General features: G+C 56.5%; 2 protein-coding genes across 12 annotated transcripts in view; one reads left to right on the top strand and one right to left on the bottom strand.

The window, feature by feature from the left end:
* The window catches only part of C2H1orf167 (chromosome 2 C1orf167 homolog), a 19,444-nt gene extending 15,644 nt beyond the window's left edge, over positions 1 to 3,800 (top strand). For all 4 annotated transcript variants that reach the window (XM_070610787.1, XM_070610786.1, XM_070610785.1 and 1 more), the window contains 5 exons: positions 978 to 1,125; positions 2,094 to 2,259; positions 2,474 to 2,609; positions 2,912 to 3,022; positions 3,483 to 3,800. In XM_070610787.1, the coding sequence (XP_070466888.1) occupies positions 978 to 1,125; positions 2,094 to 2,259; positions 2,474 to 2,609; positions 2,912 to 3,022; positions 3,483 to 3,659 (738 nt within the window). In that variant the 3' untranslated portion in view covers positions 3,660 to 3,800. The remainder of the gene's footprint in view (positions 1 to 977; positions 1,126 to 2,093; positions 2,260 to 2,473; positions 2,610 to 2,911; positions 3,023 to 3,482) is intronic.
* On the bottom strand, positions 3,156 to 17,901 carry MTHFR (methylenetetrahydrofolate reductase). Of its 8 annotated transcripts, XR_011537566.1 has the most exons (14): positions 17,664 to 17,779; positions 17,169 to 17,262; positions 15,022 to 15,267; positions 13,596 to 13,834; positions 12,645 to 12,755; positions 9,968 to 10,161; positions 8,779 to 9,029; positions 8,359 to 8,493; positions 7,984 to 8,164; positions 7,511 to 7,693; positions 6,408 to 6,509; positions 5,792 to 5,957; positions 5,513 to 5,632; positions 3,156 to 5,161 (listed from the first exon to the last, which is right to left on the bottom strand). XR_011537566.1 is itself a non-coding variant. In XM_070610791.1 (13 exons), the coding sequence occupies exons 3-13, from the start codon at positions 15,252 to 15,254 to the stop codon at positions 4,943 to 4,945; spliced, it is 1,968 nt and encodes a 655-aa protein (XP_070466892.1). In that variant the 5' UTR covers positions 15,255 to 15,267; positions 17,169 to 17,262; positions 17,664 to 17,901; the 3' UTR covers positions 3,156 to 4,942. The 8 variants fall into 8 exon arrangements, 5 of the variants coding, with proteins under 5 accessions (XP_070466892.1, XP_008520247.1, XP_070466894.1 ...); XR_011537567.1 differs by lacking the exon at positions 17,664 to 17,779 and having other exon boundaries at positions 17,123 to 17,261; XR_011537565.1 differs by lacking the exons at positions 17,169 to 17,262; positions 17,664 to 17,779 and adding an exon at positions 15,545 to 15,770.

The raw sequence follows: 17,901 nt of genomic DNA, 5'->3' as shown, positions 1-17,901 counted from the left end.
GCAGGAAGTGACACTGCCTGGCAGTCTAGGGACATGTCATTGGGGGACACACGGTCCCAGAGTCACCGGCAGGTCACGTAGTGTTCCTAAAGATGTACTGGCATCCTCAAGAACCCTATTTCAAAATGCCAGGAAGTACATAATGGACTTTAGAAAGATTCTAAGAAAAAAGATTGACGTGTTTTTTTAATGGAATTGAGAGGGACTAACTTTGATTGCTTGCAGAATACACACTTGCATTGTGAGGTTAGGGCAGGTCCTGGGGTCTCAGGGTATTTTATTCCTAGATCTGTGTTACAAGACAATTTTATTTTCAGAGTACGTTTATAAACACTTTCAGTCCATGCCTGTCAGCAAAGGCAGGCAGGGATCCCACGTACTGATGGAGAAACTGAAGCTTGTAGAAACCGGAAGCAAATGCTGGGGATGGTAGCTGGGGTGCTGAATTCCAGCCCCGCCTGTCTACCACAGGAAGCCCTCACCTAGGGATGCGAGCAGGTATTTTGCCATCTCATGGTGGCAGAGTCCCTTAGCCCCTGCGGCTGGGGCTCTGGCTCTGGAGTCAGACCACTCCCAAGAGGTGGGGCCTCAGGCAAGCCACGTAACTTTGTAAAGCTGAAGTGAGGAGGGTAACACCCACCTCACAGGCTGTACCTGGCACAGGTAAGCTCCCACAAGTGGTAGCTGTTGTTGGTCCACCCCCCTGCTTGAATCTCCAGCCACATGGGAGGTTGGGGGAAGAGGCAGTGGTGGGTACTGATGGCCATACTGCTCTTGGGCACCTTTTCTGTCTCCCCTGGGAGCCTCGGGGGTCGCGGGAGAACGTGGGGCAACATGAACCGTCCCACTTGCGCACACACAAGTAGGAGGCCCCACTGTCCGTCAGGGGCAGGGTGGGAAAGGAAGCCTGCCGGGTCACCTGGGTCCCAGGAGATCCAAACCACTGGTTCAGGTTTTCCTCTCTGGTGTTCCCTCAGACCCACAGCTGCAGTCCACAGGCCACAGGGCCCATGCTGCCTGGCTCAACCCAGCACCACAGCCTCTGCAGACAGAGCAAGCCGAGAGAAATGGCCTGGGCCCAAAGTAAGGAGACCTGCCCTTGGGGCCACATGTCTGAAGTGCAGGGTGAGAGGTCACCAGCCCTCAAGGGTCTGGGAATCAGCTTCAAGCCCTTGGCAAATCCATCTTATGTATTTGCAGTAGTCCCCCTTATCTGAGGTTTCACTTTCCGCGGTTTCAGTTACCTGCGATCTGAAAATAGTAAACGGAAAATTCCAGAAAGAAACAATTCATAAGTTTTAAATTGTGTGCCATTCTGAGCAGCATAATGAAATCTTGTGTAGGCCCACCCCATCCCTCAGGGTGAATCATCACTTTGTCCAGAGTACCCACTGTATACACCCCCAGCCCATTAGTCACTTAGCCGTCTCAGGTATCAGATCAGATCGCAGGGCTTGTGTTCAAGGAGACCTTATGTCACTTACTAATGGCCCCAAAGTGCAAGGATGCTGGCAATTCAGATATGCCAAAGAGAAGCTGTAAAGTGCTTCCTCTGAGTGAAAAAGAGAAAGTTCTCAATTTAATAAAGAAAGAAAACAAATGGTACGTTGAGGTTGCTAAGATCTATGGATAAAGGATGAATCTTCTATGAAAATGTGAAGAAAGAAAAAGAAATTTGTGCTAGTTTTGCTGTTGCACCTCAAGTATGTATGTTGAGAAAAAACACAGTATACACAGCGTACAGGGTTTGGTACTATCTGCGATTTTGGGCATCCACCGGGGGGCTTGGAATGTACCCCCTTGGATACAGGGGACTAATGTACTGTGTTTCCCCACCCATCTCCTCTTCTGGAATATTTCAGCCATTTTGAGAAACCATTACCCCTTCTCCTGCCCTGTTACTTCTCTTTGGGTGGCAGCCCAGGGCCACTGGAGGCTTGGGCAGACGTGGGGGAAGGGGGGGGCACCATGCTTAACTCAACAGCTTTTAAGGTTCACCCCTCTTCATTGCCCTCAACTTCTAGGAGTGGACTAAGGGAGGGTTTTGCCCTCCTGCACAAATGTGCTAACCTCTTGACTCCACTCCGTTCCAGGTGACAGAGAGCCTCCCCTCTGCCACTCCTTCCAGCTCTGGCTGCACTGGCCTGGACACAGCAGCTGGACACCGAATCGGCTCCCTACAGGACCAGGAGGGGGCTGCAGCTCTGAGACCGGCACCCTCAAGGGCAAAGGCGAGGCTGACAATCAGAGGCGGCTGGGGTGAGAGCAGCTGTGTGGCGTGAGTGGGGTGGCTGGGGTGGGGACAGAGCCAAGGGGCTTGCCTGAGCCACAGCTGGAGTTGGGCCCTCTCTGGACAGACCTCGTCCCTGCAGGATCCTGGAGGAGCAGGCCCATGGCTCTGCCCTTTTTCCTGGTCAGGAAGGGGTCGTGATGCTCTTGGCCTTCAGATGCACACCAGGGCCTCTCCCCACAGGAGGAAATACCTGCAACGCTGGCAGCTTGAGGCACTGCTTCGCCGGCTCCAGGGTACCCAGCAGGCCAGGCGCCTGGCAGTGACATGGCAGCGTTGGGTAGATGCTCAGGGGGCAGAACAGCTGGCTCGGACACTGGTGAGTGGGGGCAGCCCCTCCCCACCCTCACACTGATCTGCCACCTCAACCCTAAACCCTAGAAACAAAGTTTCTCAAAGTCTGGTCTTTGGACGGACCACATCTGAACCCTTGGGGGACAGGCTCAGGAATCTGCATTTTTAAGGCACCTCAGATGACACCTGCCTTGTTACATCCCTTTCATCCTGGTGCCGCAGAGCTGCAGGGGGAGAGGCAGCAGAGCAGCTGGGGCTGCCGGGGAGCGCGGGTGCCAGAGGCAGCAGCAGGCCCAGCTCGGGGCCTTCTCCCAACTGTCCCTGTAGCTCCTGCAGTGGCACCTGAGATGGGCCTGGCGAACGTGGCGGAGGTGGGTCCTGCGGCTGCGGGTGGCTCAGCGATTACAGCAGCAAGGCGACGGCTGGGTCCTTTCCCAGGTACTGGGGGGCAGCCGCCACCCTCCAGTAGGCCGCCTGGACATTTCCGGGCTGTGGGCCCTCCCTGCTCACCACCCCAGGGCCTCTCCATTTGCAGGGAGGGATCAGCTCGGGTAGAGAAGACAGCTTGGACTCTAGAGCCCTTGGTTTAATTGGTGGCCATGTGCTCAGCCAGTCCTACCCATCACTCAGTCTGGGAACAAGGCTTGGCCTGTGGCACATCTGACACCCATGCTGGCTCAGGGTGTGGGTCTGAGCACCCCCTCATTTATGTGCTCCAAGCAAAGCTTCCTAGATCACGAGTCAGGTCTATTCCAAGCCCTGCATTTGGCCTGGGGCGGAGGGAGGGGCCTCCTATTCCCCCGGGACAGAGGGAGCTGGGCACGGTGTTAGCCCAGCACTTAGAACACAGACTCAGCCGGCAGCCAGATTGCCTTTGCTCCCCCCTCCCTGACTGCAGGCCTTTGAGAAGTGGCAACAGCACCTGGCAGCCAGGGACCTGATGAGAGGAGCCACTGGCAGCCTGAGACCCCTGAGCAAGCCAGCCATCAGGAGCCCTGGGAGCAGGCTGGAAGCTGCCCAAGCCCCTGAGTGTGCTGGACTTGGGGCGGAGCAGGGGGCCCAGCTGCAGCTGTGACTTGTTCCCATGGAAAGAAAAACAGAAACCGAGCCCAGCCTTCCCAGCGAAGGCACCATGCCCCACCCCCCGGGGAGCGAGGCTGTCAGGCCAGCACCCATCCCAGGAGCTCCAAAGGACAATAAAACGCCCTCTATAGTCCTGGCTGCTTCTCTTGCTCAGTCTCTCCTAAAGCTGCCCCTTGGCCCCAGCCCGCCCGACCGGGGAAGGAAGGGAAGAGGACGCGCTCACAACTGCGCCCGCCTCCTCTGCCGTCAGGCTGCTCTCTGGACGTCCAGCCCCACCCTCCTTCTGCTGAGCCAGCGAAGACCAGCAGGCAGGGACGAGGACAGGGATCAGCTATGTGCATCTGCCAGTCACCGCCCCTGGGCAGCGGGGCTTGAGGGCCGACTCCTGGGGAGCAAGGCCAGGACAGCTTCTGGGACAGGGTGCAGAGAAGGGAGGGAGCAGCTGGCAGGAGGGGATCCCACCTCAAAAATAGGCCAGGAAGAAATAAGCCTGCTGGGGGGGACCGCATCCCAGCCCTTGGCGGTAATGGGCTGGGTATTCCTTCATGGCCAGGGGCTCGCTCCACCAGGCACAGGGCTTCAGACGCCTGTAACCCTTGAGGGGCACTCTCTCGAGCCTCCAGGATACAGACATGACACTTCCAAGCAGCAGCACTGCAGAAAGGGGAAACCCAGCTGAGCAAGAAATGCATTAGCCGGGGTCAGCCCGACGCCGGGCAGGACTGGGGCCGTGCAGGCGGCAGGCAGGCAGGGCAGGGGTCTGTCCCTCGGTCACAGGGAGGCAGTGTCCAGCCACCAACGTCTTGGATGCAGAAGAGGGCGGCACCTTCGCTTCGCCATGTTTCTTCTGCAAAACCACAGTGCCTGCTGCCCATGTTGGCTCTGCCTGTCCTCCGCAGACCCCAAGTGCAAGGTCACTGCAGTCCCAGGCCGGTCCTAGGGGCTGCCCTGGCGGAAGGGCTCACCCAACAACCGGTCTCCTCCCCTCAGGGAGGATGGCGCTCCGCCCACCGTGCTCCTCTGCAGGATGGAGGTGCTCCCCACGAAAGAGCACAAGCTCTGGGATGAGCAGGGAACATGGGGCTCCACATGGGGCTGACTCAGGTCCAGCCAGAGCCCAAAAGCCTCACTCCAGTCTAGCTGCCATCATGCTGTGGGGGAGTGGAGGCCAGGGCTTGGGGAGAAACGAAGAAGAATAGGAGTCCTCAGGAGAACCAGGACTGGGGAGGACGGAGGCGGCACAGGTGGCCTCAAGCCAAGGGTGTCAGTGCAGGGTCACGGAGCCTCCATCTCCCTCTCATTCGGGGCAGGCCTGTTGAGAAGCTCAAATGTGTCTTCTACCACCTGCCACAGGCAGTTGTCCAGCGGAAAGTCATTGTCCACCAGGTTGACCAGGAAGTAGTTGTCGTGGATGTACTGGATGATCATGCGGGACGGGGACTCCTCCTCGTACAGCTTGCCCCACTGCTCAATCCACAGGGCGAAGGCCTCATCCTGCACATCCACATGCACACAGACACAGGCACACAGGCACACACGCATACACAGACACACACACACAGGCAAGGTTAACAGAGCTGCCCTTGGGTCAGGGCTCCATGCCCCAAGGGCCTCTGCCGCTGCCCAACAGGACATTTCCAGGTATAGAACAAGACTTACTGCTAGTGTCACCTCCCCCCCCCCACACCCAGAAATAAATACCATGAGTCAGAATCAGGGTGCAGCTGGGAAGGCCGAGTCTGCCAGCCCCGGGGGTATGGCCTCCTGCCACACTGGGGTCCCGGCCATACTGCCTGCCCAAGGTTTTTGAGGTGGGCAGGGCAGGCCCGCTCTCGGCCCCCTTACCTTCCAGAACATGAAGCTGATGGGATCCACCACCGTGGGCTGGATGATCTCTCGCCCAGGGAAGATGCCCCAAGTGACGGCGTTGGGCTGCAGCTCAGGAGCATTGGTGATGTTTTCACCCTGAGGGGAGCGCGTGGGGTAAGAGCAGACTTGGGGCAAAGACGCTGCAGTCCTCTGCCTGCCTGGGGGGCTCAACTCACGGGAGCGCTCTGCTCCATGCCCTCTGCCCACCCCACCTAGCTCTGCAGCTCTGTGAGGTGCAAACTGTGAGCCCCAAACCTAGAGGCCGTCCTGGGCATCTCCTTCCTCTCTTGCGTCCCCATCAGCTCGGCTTGCTCACTCTCCAATCTGTCCCCTCATGTCTAGCTCACTGCTCTCTGCTAGTCAGACTAAAAGGCCCTCTGATTCTAGTCTTCTCCGGCCCCAGCTGTCCTCTGTCACCTGCCTAAAAGAAAACATGGAGCCAAGTCATTCCACTGCTGGGAAAGGTTCCCTCTGGCCTGTACGGAAAAAAACAAATTCCAAGCAGGACAAGGACCTGGCCCCTGCTTAACACTTCAGCCTCCCTCTGACCCCATTCAGCAGAGCCCCCGCAGGCTGTGCAGCACATGCCTTTGCACGCCCTCTGCCCTTTCCGTGGAATGCCCTTCTCCTCCTTGTCCTTAAAGATTCAGGCCACAGGACCCCTGCTAGAGCCTTCCTCGCCGTCTCAGGTTAGACATGCCTCCTGGGTCCCCAGCACCCTACATTGAACTTTACTCTCTGTTCACACCGAGTCTGAATTATCCCCTGATGGTCTCCCTCATGAGGCCGGGAGCTCTTTGGGGCAGGGGCCTGGCTCTGTCTGCGTATCTGTCTTGCACGGTGCCTGGCCCGGGCCCGGGAGCTGGCCTACCTTCACGTCCACGATGTGGTAGTTGACCCGGAGCTCATATTTCTTCAGCACCTGCAGCAGCGCTTCCACTGTCTCGCGGGAAGTGAAGAACTCTAAGTAGGCCTGTGGGAGAGAGGCCGGCACCTGTCACACGACCCAAGTCCTTGCCGGATGCCTTCTGTGTGCTGCTGAGCATGCCGTGTGCCTGAAACACCAGCTGCCTGCCCTCCCGACCATCACAGGGAGGCACCCACACAGACACATGTGGCAGGACACTTAAGGCACTGGGACCAGTGGTGACCACATGGCTGGAATCATGAACTGTGGAGCTGGAAAATACATAAGCAAAGGGAGGGGAGCAGGTATGGAAGATCTCTCTCTCTGGACGTGCGAGGGCCATCTGCCACCCTTCTTCCAACTGGGGAAGGCTCCATGGAGAAACCCTTTCAGAAGCTGTCGAGGAGGCCCAGTCCGACAAGCTAAGGCATGTGAGAGAGGCCTGACGTGTCCTGTCTTCCCCATTCGCCAGGTGTAACAATGACACCGAGGGCCTTTCCAGCAGCAAGAGTCAATCGGGGGGGTTATGCTGGGTTTATTTAAATTCATCTGCTATAAGGCTTATAACACTGCAGGGTGGGCACCACCGTCCCCATTTTACGGATGAGGAGACTAGGTTCAGGGCAGCTGGGCAAGGTGGCTGCACTGATGGCAAACAGCGAGCTGGCACTCAAACCCAGGTCTCTCCAACTCCAGAGCCCAGGGCTTCAGTTTAGAAAGCAGTCTTAACTCAGCAGCCCTAGGGGAGAGGCGTCGGCTCAGAAGGGTAATAACAGCTCCCATTTAGCGAATGCTTCCCATGTTCTTCCCATGGGCCAGGCTCTTTATGTGCTTTGTCACTTTCCATCCCCAGAACATGACAGGACATAGACCCAGTTTACATAAGAGAAGCTGAGGCTCAGAGCCGTCAAGAGCCCTGCCTTCCTGAGTAGATCTGACTTAAAGCCTGAGCTCCGTCCCCGATCCACTGCCCCTCAGAACAAAGGGCCCCCAGAGAGGAAGGCTTCTCTGCCCCCATCTCTGGGGTGCCGGCCAAGGTGGGGTAGCCCTGTGAGTCCCTGCCATACCTTCTGGAAGACATAGCCCCCGCTGGGGCCCCAGCCCACGACGGGGTCGGAGGACGGCTTCCCATTGATGTTGGGCTGGGAGTTGATGGTGAGGATGCCCTGCCGGTTCACTCGCAGCAGCTCCTCCTTCATCAGGCTCGTCTCGGCAGCCAAGGGCTCATCATTCCAGGGCAGGCAAGTCACCTGGGAGAGCGGGGGAGCCCAGCTGGGGCAACAATCAGATCTGGCTCCCTGGGTCTCTCCCTCTCATGAGCCCCATCAGAGACCAGCCTGTCTTTGCCTCTAACGCCCCTTCCAGGCACCCTTAGGTGGGGACGCCCCAACTCACCCTTCCCTTTGCTGAGGTGCCACGTCCAGACACGGAAAGATGAGGCTCAGGGTGGGGAGGGCGGGGAAGTCACCACCCTGTGGTCTGGCCCATGGGGAGCCAGGGCGGGGGAGGTCCCCAGGGATCCCACCTCAGCCCCACTCACTTTATAGCCGTTCTGGTTGGGCTCTCCCGAGAGGTAGTGGGCAAAGACTTCGAAGACGCTCTCCTCGCTGGTCAGCTCCTCCCCCCACATCTTCAGCAGCTCCTCCTTCGGGGACTTGCTCTTCAGGTAGAAGAGGTAGTAGTCCTTCAGCTCCCCGAAGGCGGGCGAGGAGGAATTGCCCCTGGAGGAGGCGCCAGGAGGTCACTCCTGACCCTGGGCTCCCTGCAGACGGACAGTCGCACCCGCCTGCCCAGGGAGCACGGCTCTGAATCCTGTCGCTCCCCCTCCCAGGGCTCAACCGGAAGCACGTGAACTCCTGCCTCCCTCCTCCCAAGAAACAGGATCCATTTGCAACGGATCGTCTGCAGAGCTCACCAGCGGCCGTTGGGGAACTCATCCCACTCCTGGGTGCGGTAGATGTAACTCTTGGGTCTGGTGGCCCAGAAGATGGGACGGACATCTTCCTCCCGGCGCTTGGGGTGGGCACTGAGAGCCCAGGGCAGGGGGCGCCTGGGTGAGAACAGACACAGAAACAGTAAGGGCTGGCTAGAGGGAGCAGGGAGGAGCGGGCCAACGCTGAGCCTGGTTCTTCGCTCTGACTCACAAATGTCAAGCTGCATGTGGAGTTCCCACCGAGACCAGAATCCTAAGGGAGCCGCTAGGGTGCAGACATCCCTCTGTGCCCCGTGGTGGCCAGCACCACGCGGGCATGATCATTCTATGACTTCTGACTTCCCCGCCCACCCGGCTTTCCCCGGTAGCTCCCCCGCCTGAAGTCAGGGCAACTGGCCTCACCTGGGGTCCTCGACCCACATGCCCAGGCGCTTCAGCACCTCTGTGGTGGCCACCTCACGGTTGAGGGTATAGAAGTGGAGGCCTGGCACCAAGCCACTTGCCAGCAGCTGCTGGCACAGGCTCACGGCCTGGTCGATGCCATAGTTGCGGATGGCGCCGTCGTTGTCTTTGATTGGCTCGATCACGTCTTTGATCTCCTGCGGCACTTCCAGCTTCGACAGCTTCACCAGCTGCCGAAGGGAGTGGTAGCCCTGGGCAAGACACGAGGGGGCGGTGGGCCGTCTCCCAGCCCGGCTCACCCTAAACACTTGTTCCCCCTTCCCGCCACCGACAAGGTCTCCCGGCCAAGTGGAGTGCGACACAGAGTGACCCAGGAAAGTCAGACCAAACTGTACGAGGACCTTGCCCGGGCCTGCTTTTTCCACTCTTTGCAGAGTACAGCAGCTGACCGCAGCATTCCTGCCAGCGGTCTGAGCCAGCCCCTAGATGTCTTTATCGATGACATGTGGTCATCTAACCCGGTGTTTCCCAAGCCCCAGTGATCACCAGAATCACCAGTAAAACTTAAGATGTGATGTACAAATTCCCAGGCCCCAACTCAGATCTCTTAAATCAGAACTTCTGGGGGGCCGGCCTCATGGCCGAGTGGTTAAGTTCACGCACTCTGTTTCAGAGGCCCGGGGTTCACTGGTTTGCGTACTGGGCGTGGACCTACATACCACTCATCAAGCCATACTGTGGCAGCATCCCACAGAGAGAAACTAGAATGACTTACAACTAGGATATACAACTAGGTACTGGGACTTTCGGGGTGGGGGAAACAACTTCTGGGCATAGAACCTGGAAATCCATCTTTTGAAAAAAGCTTATCAAATGATTCTGATGACAGCCAAGTTTGGGAAACATTAATATGACCACAATTTAAATGAGAGATTTAATCCCTTCTAGTGACACTTGTCAGTAAGCCAAAGGTATAACAAGCCCCTCCACCTCCGACAGGTACTTTTGCTGTTTTGGGGGAGAAATTAGAGGTAACCAAAATGCAGTGGCATTTTGCAAGGATTAGAGCATCTGTCTGATGCAAAATCTAATGAGAAGAACTTTACCATGAACTCGGCATTGCACCCCGGGCCCTGGCCTGTGCTAGGACGGGGTAGGAGGAGTCCATTAGCCCTCCTGGGACCCTCACCTGAATAGGAAAGATGCCGGGGAGGATGGGGCAGGTAATGCCTATCTCGGAGCAAGCCTTAACAAAGTGGAAGAACGTGTCAGCCTCAAAGAAAAGCTGAGTGATGATGAAGTCGGCTCCTGCAGACACCTTCTCCTTCAAGTACTTCAGGTCGGCCTCAAAGCTCCCCGAGTCAGGGTGGCCTTTGGGGTAACCTGCCAATAGGGATGACAGTAGGAGAGTTTGGCTTCCACCTGCTCAAGGTGAGTGATGAAGAAACCAGAGAGCTGGGGACAGAGAGTTCTCTGCCTCAGGGGTTCCAGACTTGTACCTCCACCACTGCAGCATGGACAGGCTGAAACAGTGAGTGGCTGGGTTCACAGCTGACATGCCCCCGACCCTGGACGTGACCTTTTGTGAGAAGTGGGTTAGAGCCACCCTCCCAAGACGGGGTGGATTGCTCCAAATTCCCCACCCTGTCCTGCCTCATGTCCCTTGCAACCAGCCAGGCAAATGGGGCCTACATTCTGTGGCCAAGGCAAAGAGAAAATGCTACATTCGGCACTGGCCGGGCAGCATCTGGCCACTGGGCTTGAGGCTGGGCACTGGATTATAACAGAGCTTTTAATTACCATTGAAATTACTCAGGGGTCCAAGACAGTGAAAAGTTAGAAACCATTTTACACGAGGAAGAACTGAAGAAAGCAGAGACGTCTTGCTTGAAGCAAAGAACGGAGAGAATGCTCCGAGGTCTGTCACGGGGAAAGGACTCCCCTCAGCCGAGCTCGTTATTAGTCTTACTGTGTTGCTTCTGATGGCAGAGAGCGGCCTGACCATGGAACGAGCAGCCCCACAGAGCAAGGAGGGCCTGGAGTGTGAAAACCCTGGGGCGGCTGGGGGGACACATGCCGGGGATGCCGAAGGTGGGGTTCCAGAACTGTCTGGGAGGGCAGGCTGGACCAGACGGCCCGGAGGCTCCTCAGTGGCTCCATGAACTCTATGACTGCTTCCCCAAACGACTGAACTTACTAGCAGCCCTCACTGCACAGGAAGACTGCAGGCCTGAATGAAACTGCAGGCAAGGTGCAGGCTTCCTCAGCCTGAGCCCAGGGCGGACCCCACGCCAGGAAGGGGCAGACCCCGGGGCCAGGCTGTAGGGCAGCCAAGCTGCTTTGCTGTGATAAGGCAGTTTCGTTCTTAAGAAACCCTAAGTCATCAAAAATAGATGTAAAAACTACTGCTTCCAGGGTGAGGGGCAGGAGGAGTACGCACCAGGATTTCGCACTTTCAATAGCAAGCCTATTTTTCCAGCAGGAATTTCAGAAACAAAGAGGTTTTACTAGCTGAAACTCTATAGCTTTAAAACCTCGATATCACTAAACAAGTCCAGCATTAATTACATCTGGATTTCCCCAGTTTACTATATTCTTATTCTGTCCTGGCCAGCGTGATGCTTTCCAAGCCCCTATCCTCTTTCTCACCCACTTTATGACCAGCAAAGCACCAAACCCCTCAGCCTCTGCCGCTCACAGCTCTGCTGGCTGCCCCTCGCAACCATCCACTGCCCGCACCACATGTGCACGTTCCCCAAGGGACTGGATTGTGGCCATGTGAGCCACAAACCATCACACAGCTGGAAACGCCTGCTGTATTCCTAACTCCTCACCAGGGCCTCCCAGACTTATCCACTTAAACACTCCTGTGGACTGAGGAGAGTGGACACACACATGGGGCCTGGGACGAGGCCCAAAGTGACCCATAAAAGTGATTTCCTTGAAACCATATGGATTATTTTTAAATTCAGATCACTTTGATATGCTATACCATAATGTAGCCATATTTGTTTTAATATGACATGATTTTCCCCAAAATATTTGAGAAAAATTGTCATGCTAAGATGATGTGCCAAATTACTCCCTGGACTTCTTGTGTTCCTGGCACATGCTGACTCACCAGACCCAAGGCCCCATTTGAGAAGCTGAAGGCCTGATCCCCGTGAGCAGGGCTAAGAGAGAAGGCCACCCCATCCGTTTCCAGCAGGTGAACCTTGCCTCCTGGCTGTAGCCAATGGAACTAGAGTTGAGCCGATCCGACTCTCTCTCCTGAGAATTTGGAATTGACACAGACCTGTCAAGCAGTCTGGGCTATCGGCTGGAACTGACCACGTGCACTCAGGAGCAGGTGGCCGATCATATGTGGGAAAGCATACCCATGCGGTCTGCCAGACTAAGCATGGAGTGGATGTGCAGTGGGAGGCAGAGACGGGGGACTCTGGCTCCAGAGAGAATGAGGGAGGGCCTTGGTTCTGACTGCTGCTGGTTCCAGCACCTTGTGAGGACAGATGCTGTTTCCGGACCTTGGGTTCTGAGGTTCCCTGCCCCCTGGAATCTTAATAAATATCCCCCTTTTGTTTAAAGAAGAAGAAGAATAGGGCTGGGAAGTAGGCTAAGAGCATGAAAAGGCAGAGGAAGAAAAACTTCAGGGGTGGTGGCAGCCTGGGAGAGAGGCGGTGACAGAATGAGAGTGAGGACCTCGTTTAATTCACCTCTGCACCTCCCTCACCTGGCACAGGCTGCCCGCCGTGGCGCACTGGGTTACCGGGTCCTGAAACGAATACTGGCGGGCTCTCCGTGCCTCTCCGTGCGTCTCATTCCTTCCCCTCTCCGTCCCCACCCGCTGGGACGCTCCAGCCACTCACCTGCCACACAGACGTCAAAGTAGTCACCGAACTCGCTCCGGATATGCTTCACCAAGTCTGCAGCATAGCTGAAGCCACCTTCCTCCTCTTCCCACTGGTCACCTACAGGGTCTGCAGAGTTGGTGGGGGGCACAGTCACTGGTCTCACCCAACCTCCACATAGCCTTTCTGTTCCTTCTCCCTAGCTCTACACCCAGGACTGTGAGCTCTTCAAAGGCAGAGCCTTCCTATTATCGAAGTTTGTGTCTCCTCCTTCTAGCACAGCACTCGGTAAACAGTGGGAGGGAAGGCAGCGGCCAACCTGGCATTTACTGAGCGCCAACCCTGTGGGCACTGTGCTCGCAGTGGTGAACAGGGGACAGCAGCTGTTCTTCGCTTACCCTGGAGCGTCTGAGATCCCTTCCCTTCTCAAACCTGGGTGTGCTCAGGCACCCTCACCCAAACCCATGGCTCACTCTCCCCTCTTGGAGTTCTCGCCTCCTGGGAGAATTTTCTACTCCTCTCAAGTGAGAAGTGGTCTTGTGGTGGGGAGCATGAGGCCACAAGATCACACCCATCAGGACCCTCTTCCCATACTTGGGTGGCCCAATGACAGCAGGCACCAGAGGCATAAGCAGCTATTCTCACTCCTGGGACAAGTGCCAGAACTGCACTCTTTGGGCCAAGAGCTGAGTGCAGCCAGCGACGGCTGAAGCTCGGTGCAGCCAGGGCAGAGGGTTATCAGGCAGCAGCTGCATTCCCGACTGAACTCCTACGTCGAGGTCAAGAGGCGGCTCCATCTGTGCGATGCCCATGGTTCTCACTACCCACAAGGCCTACTGATGCTACTGGCAAGGAGGAGACCCTGAGCATGCTCGGGGTGGGACCCAGAGAAAAGGAAAGGACCGTTCCAGGGACAGAAGAGGCCTTCAGGGAAGCAAGAGCCCAGAGAGTAGAGCACTGGCTCCACACCTCCCCTCAACGCCAAGATGTTCTTCAGGCCCAGCCGCTTGGCCTTGTGCAGATAGCCGGTGATCTCTTCCCGGCTCTGGCGGCAGCAGGTCATGTGCAGGACGGTCTCCAGGCCACAGTAGTTCACAGCAGTGCTGGCAATCATCATAGAGGAGGTCTCCTTGTCCGAGCCGGGGTCCCCTGCTGGGTGCCAGGTCACATCTATGAAGAGGGGGCCACCAGCCCCCATCTGGTCAAACCTGTAGGGAATTTCTTCCTGAAGAGGGGCTCCTGGGAGCACACCCCCCTTCACCACCTCCCCATGGGGTCTGGGAGTTAGAGAAGCATGGGTGAGGCAGCACAGACAGTTGTAACTGTGGAGTTTGGAATCAGACCAACCTGCCTTCATATCCTGGCTTTGCTACTTATTAGTTGCGTGATCTTGGGAAAATTACTTAATCTCTTGGAGCCTCAGTTTCCTCATTTCTAAACTGTGGCAGAGGACAGCCCCTACTTCATAATACATTATAGAAACATTATGATAGACGGCTCCACAGCTCTCAGAACAGTGCCTGGTACACAGTGAACACTCAGGCCATGTGAGCTGCTATTATGATGATCACCATTACTGTGCAGATAGCATGTAACAACAATGCACCCATTTTTGTGTGAGAGCAGCACGTCTGACTTTGCAAAGTGCTTGCACATTTATTACCTTGGGTGAGTTAAGACATTTCGGTGGTCAAGGGTTCAGGGAAGGCTCAGAGTGGCAAACAGAGGCTCATTCCAGGACCAGGATAAAAGAGGGTCAGGAGACACAAGTTTCTGTCACGCTGCCCCCCAGTCCCGGTGCAGCAGCCAGCAGCCCATAGAGCAAGGCCACAGTTCCTGAACTAGACTCGAGAGGCAAGGGTGTGCACGTGTGCTTGTGTTACAAGCTATAACACGTGTACTGAAACATACTTGCGCCTTTAAATTTGAAAACCTTAGGAGCAACACATGAGAAACGCTAATAGTAAAAAGCATAAACTTTAACAAAGGAACTGCAATTCATAGTGTGCTAATGTAATGCGGTTGGCATTTCTAGATTTCAAGAGGCATAATCCAAATTCCTAACTTGCTGAACATGTTCTCCAAGCCGCTACTTTGTGACTTCCTAACTGTGCTCACCGGCCAGCCCCAAGTTCCACCAAACAATGCAATTTGAGAGAATCCACATTTTTAACCCATTGAAGTGTGTCTAAAAGTTCCAGACGCTTGCAGAGACTTTTACAGACGACTGAGAAGCTGCAGATCAGAAGATTTACCCCGCCTTTGCTCTCATCTACCCTCTCTGGCTGCCTTTTTCTGCCGGGTCAAAGTGCAGCCCAGCTGCAGGGCTGACAGAGCACCCTCTCCCCCTGCCTGCCCCATTCTGACCCTCCTTCTTAATCTTACATCAACTCACCTTGAGATGAGATTGACAGCTCCCTGGGCAGTCCGAGGAGGGAAGAATTCTAGGGAGAACCACTTGTCACCAGACTCCATCCTCCGCCTCATCTTCTCCCTGAGTCTCTCGTGCCGCTCGGGGTCCAGCCCCGGGGTGGAACATCTTGAACTATCTCTGGAGCTCTCGCTGCCACTGCTGCTGCCATCCGAGCGGGGGATGGGGCCACCATTCCCTCTGGGTTCATTCACCATGGCCCGGTTCCTGCTGCACGGGGTGGGGGCAAGGGGCATCAGAGGGCAGGCAGCCAAGCTCCAGGGTGGCAGGGTCAAGTGAGCGTTGCTGCATTTTCACGCAGGAAGAAGGCCGGTGAGGGTAAGGGGGACAATGTCCCCACCCAGTGGCTCTGCATGCCACAGTTACAACTGTCTGTGCTGCCTCACTCAAAGCTTTGCCCTCCACTGCTGCCTGGCTCCACGTACGACAGCCCCCACCCGGCACAGAAACATGCTCCTTCAGCCCACGGATCCTCGGTGACATCTACCTGATGGAGGGCGGCACAGAGAACCTCACACTGCCGGCCTCTGAGGCCCACATTCCTAGGGAGGGGCAGCAGTGCCTGGCTAGGAGGACCTTGGGTTTTGGATGGTCCATCTCCGCCAGCTTAGACCCCAGAGTGAGTGGGGAAGAAAGAAGAAACTTCCCCAGCGAGTGTGTCCCGACTGGGCGGAGCTGCGACAAAGGAAGAGCCTTGAGCTGGGGGCGGCGCAAGGGGGCGGAGGAAAGGCTTCCAGGCAAGAGGGAGGGCTGAGGCTCTAGCTGTCGAAGGCAGGCAGATGGAAGGAGGGGGACTCAGGGGCCAGAGACTGCAGGGGTTGGTGCAGAGAAGGCCAACAGACATTCAGTGTTACTGGATCACTCTCTGAAGAAGGAATTGCTCAGCCTGGCCCCGCCTGGAACATCTCCTGTTACTTAGAACAGTCTGTGTGCAAGATGGCAGGGGTGAGGGCTTGGCAAAGCAGCCAGATTCCTCCTGAGTTCGTGTTACTCCAAAAAGACCATTCAGGGATTAGAACTAGACAGTGGCTGAGTTCCCAAAGTAGCCAGACCCAAATTCAGTAAGGGCACGAATTTATGTCCAGCTCAGAACAAAGGATGTCTCATGTGGGCCTGCCTTTGGGCTGTTCTCCTTATACACACCACTGAAGTCAGCTAAAGTAATGACAGTAACTGCACAGCCACCACACACAGAGCCCTGAACCACAGCGACTACACACCGTGGGCACAGTGCCATTGGGCAGTTTGGTGGGGAAAATAAGACAAATACTCTAAAACAAAACCAAACACTACTCTTGCACAGCAATATGCAAACACACTTCCTCTAGTAGTGAAAATCTGGCGAGTGGTGACATGGAGCATTAAAGGAACAACTCCGCCACGTTCATTCCTTTCAGGGAACATCCACTGCTAAGTCGGTGTTCTTGACCATTCTCGGGTCCTAGACTCTTGAAGAACGGATGGAATCTGCTCCCTCGGAACACGCTCAAGCACACATACACACTGGTACATCCGAAGTCAAGGGGTCGAAACAAGACTAAAGACACTTGTGCCAATGCTTTCTCCCTATAGGGGATGCTCATCTTGATTCTGACCTAAAACTCCCGTTTCTCAGCGGGGATGGCCATTGGGAGTGAGAAAGGGGACAGTGTCAAGATCAGCCTTGCTGTCCTTAGTCCTGAATTTAAGAGAGTGCCTTAATTATCTGCTGGAAGAAAGCTAAGGACAGAGAGGGGGCTGATCCACCTACAAACTATCTGTTCTTTCATTTGTTCAGTAAAGACTTACTGCATTCCTAGTACGGGCCAGGCACAAGCCTTCTTCCACGTGCCACTACTTATCCATTTTAAGCTGGCTCCCCTAACACCCTGGGTTGTAATTGTGGGTTCACAGGTTCGTCTCCCCTCCCATGCCCAGTTCTCTGAGACCAGGGCCCGGTCTTCTGCCTGTGGTATCCCCAGTGCCTGGTACAGGGTAATAACAGCCAGTACTCCCTGAGTGCCAACTGGCTAGGTGCTGTCACTCCGTTCTCAAAATAACCCTCTGCCATTTACGGACCACTTACTTAACCTATCTCAAGCACCGAGCCGTGGTGGGGGGACAGAACCCACCAATCCCAGCAGGGTCCAGGTGGGCACGGGGGACAGCAGTGCCAGCGGCCCACACTCTTCCTCCGGTTGCCGGCGGGGAGGCAGGATTAAGAGGCTGGAAAAGGAAAGGTGGCTGAAGGCCGAGAATTGAGTCACCAGGTCACTGGGTCACCGCGGGGGCGGGGATGCGGCCCCAGGCCCGGGAGGACAGGGGGACCTGGGTCACCATCCCTGTCCGAGGGCCGCCTCATCCCAGAGGTTCCTCCATCCAGGCCTGGGCTCGAAAGTGAGTCCTCGCTTCAGGGTTGAGGGGCTCGCTGGGGTTGACAGCCACTGGGGATTACTCTAGTCCGGCGGCGGGCACGCGCAGACTGGGTGGGAGCCCCCCTCCCCGACCTAGAGGGGCGGGCCGGCCTCCATCACTCCCCGCCCACAAGAAAGTCCCCGCCCCCGGGGGGGTGGACCCGGGCTCCCTGGTCTCCCTCCCCGGGGACCCCACGCCTTGCCGTCACTCACCCTCCGGTCGCGAGTGACTGAGAACGCGCGCGTCCACCGCTGCTGACCCGCCGCCGCGGAGACACGTGCGGGGGAGGGGCGCGGCGCGGGTGTCAGGTTGCTAAGGGGGCCGGACGAGAGGGCGGAAACCGGCCATGCGGCGACCGGAAGTTCCGCCCCCAACATGGCCGCGCCCAGTGGTCTCGTTGGAAGCCGTGCCTCCACCGTCATGTGACACGGGCCGTCGCCTCACCCGTCT

Source organism: Equus przewalskii, chromosome 2 (genome assembly GCF_037783145.1).
Source record: "Equus przewalskii isolate Varuska chromosome 2, EquPr2, whole genome shotgun sequence".
NCBI lineage: Eukaryota > Metazoa > Chordata > Mammalia > Perissodactyla > Equidae > Equus > Equus przewalskii.
This window is presented reverse-complemented; position numbering and strand designations above follow the sequence as displayed.

What these genes read in the sequence shown, in the direction of transcription:
- MTHFR (XM_070610790.1), bottom strand. Translation starts at nt 15,654, where the DNA reads ATGGACCATCCAAAACCCAAGGTCCTCCTAGCCAGGCACTGCTGCCCC. An exon ending in ATGTGGGTCGAGGACCCCAG is followed by an intron (nt 8,494 to 8,778) that starts GTGAGGCCAGTT and finishes GTTCTCACCCAG; the next exon opens with GCGCCCCCTGCCCTGGGCTC. An exon ending in CCAACCAGAACGGCTATAAA is followed by an intron (nt 7,694 to 7,983) that starts GTGAGTGGGGCT and finishes CCGCTCTCCCAG; the next exon opens with GTGACTTGCCTGCCCTGGAA.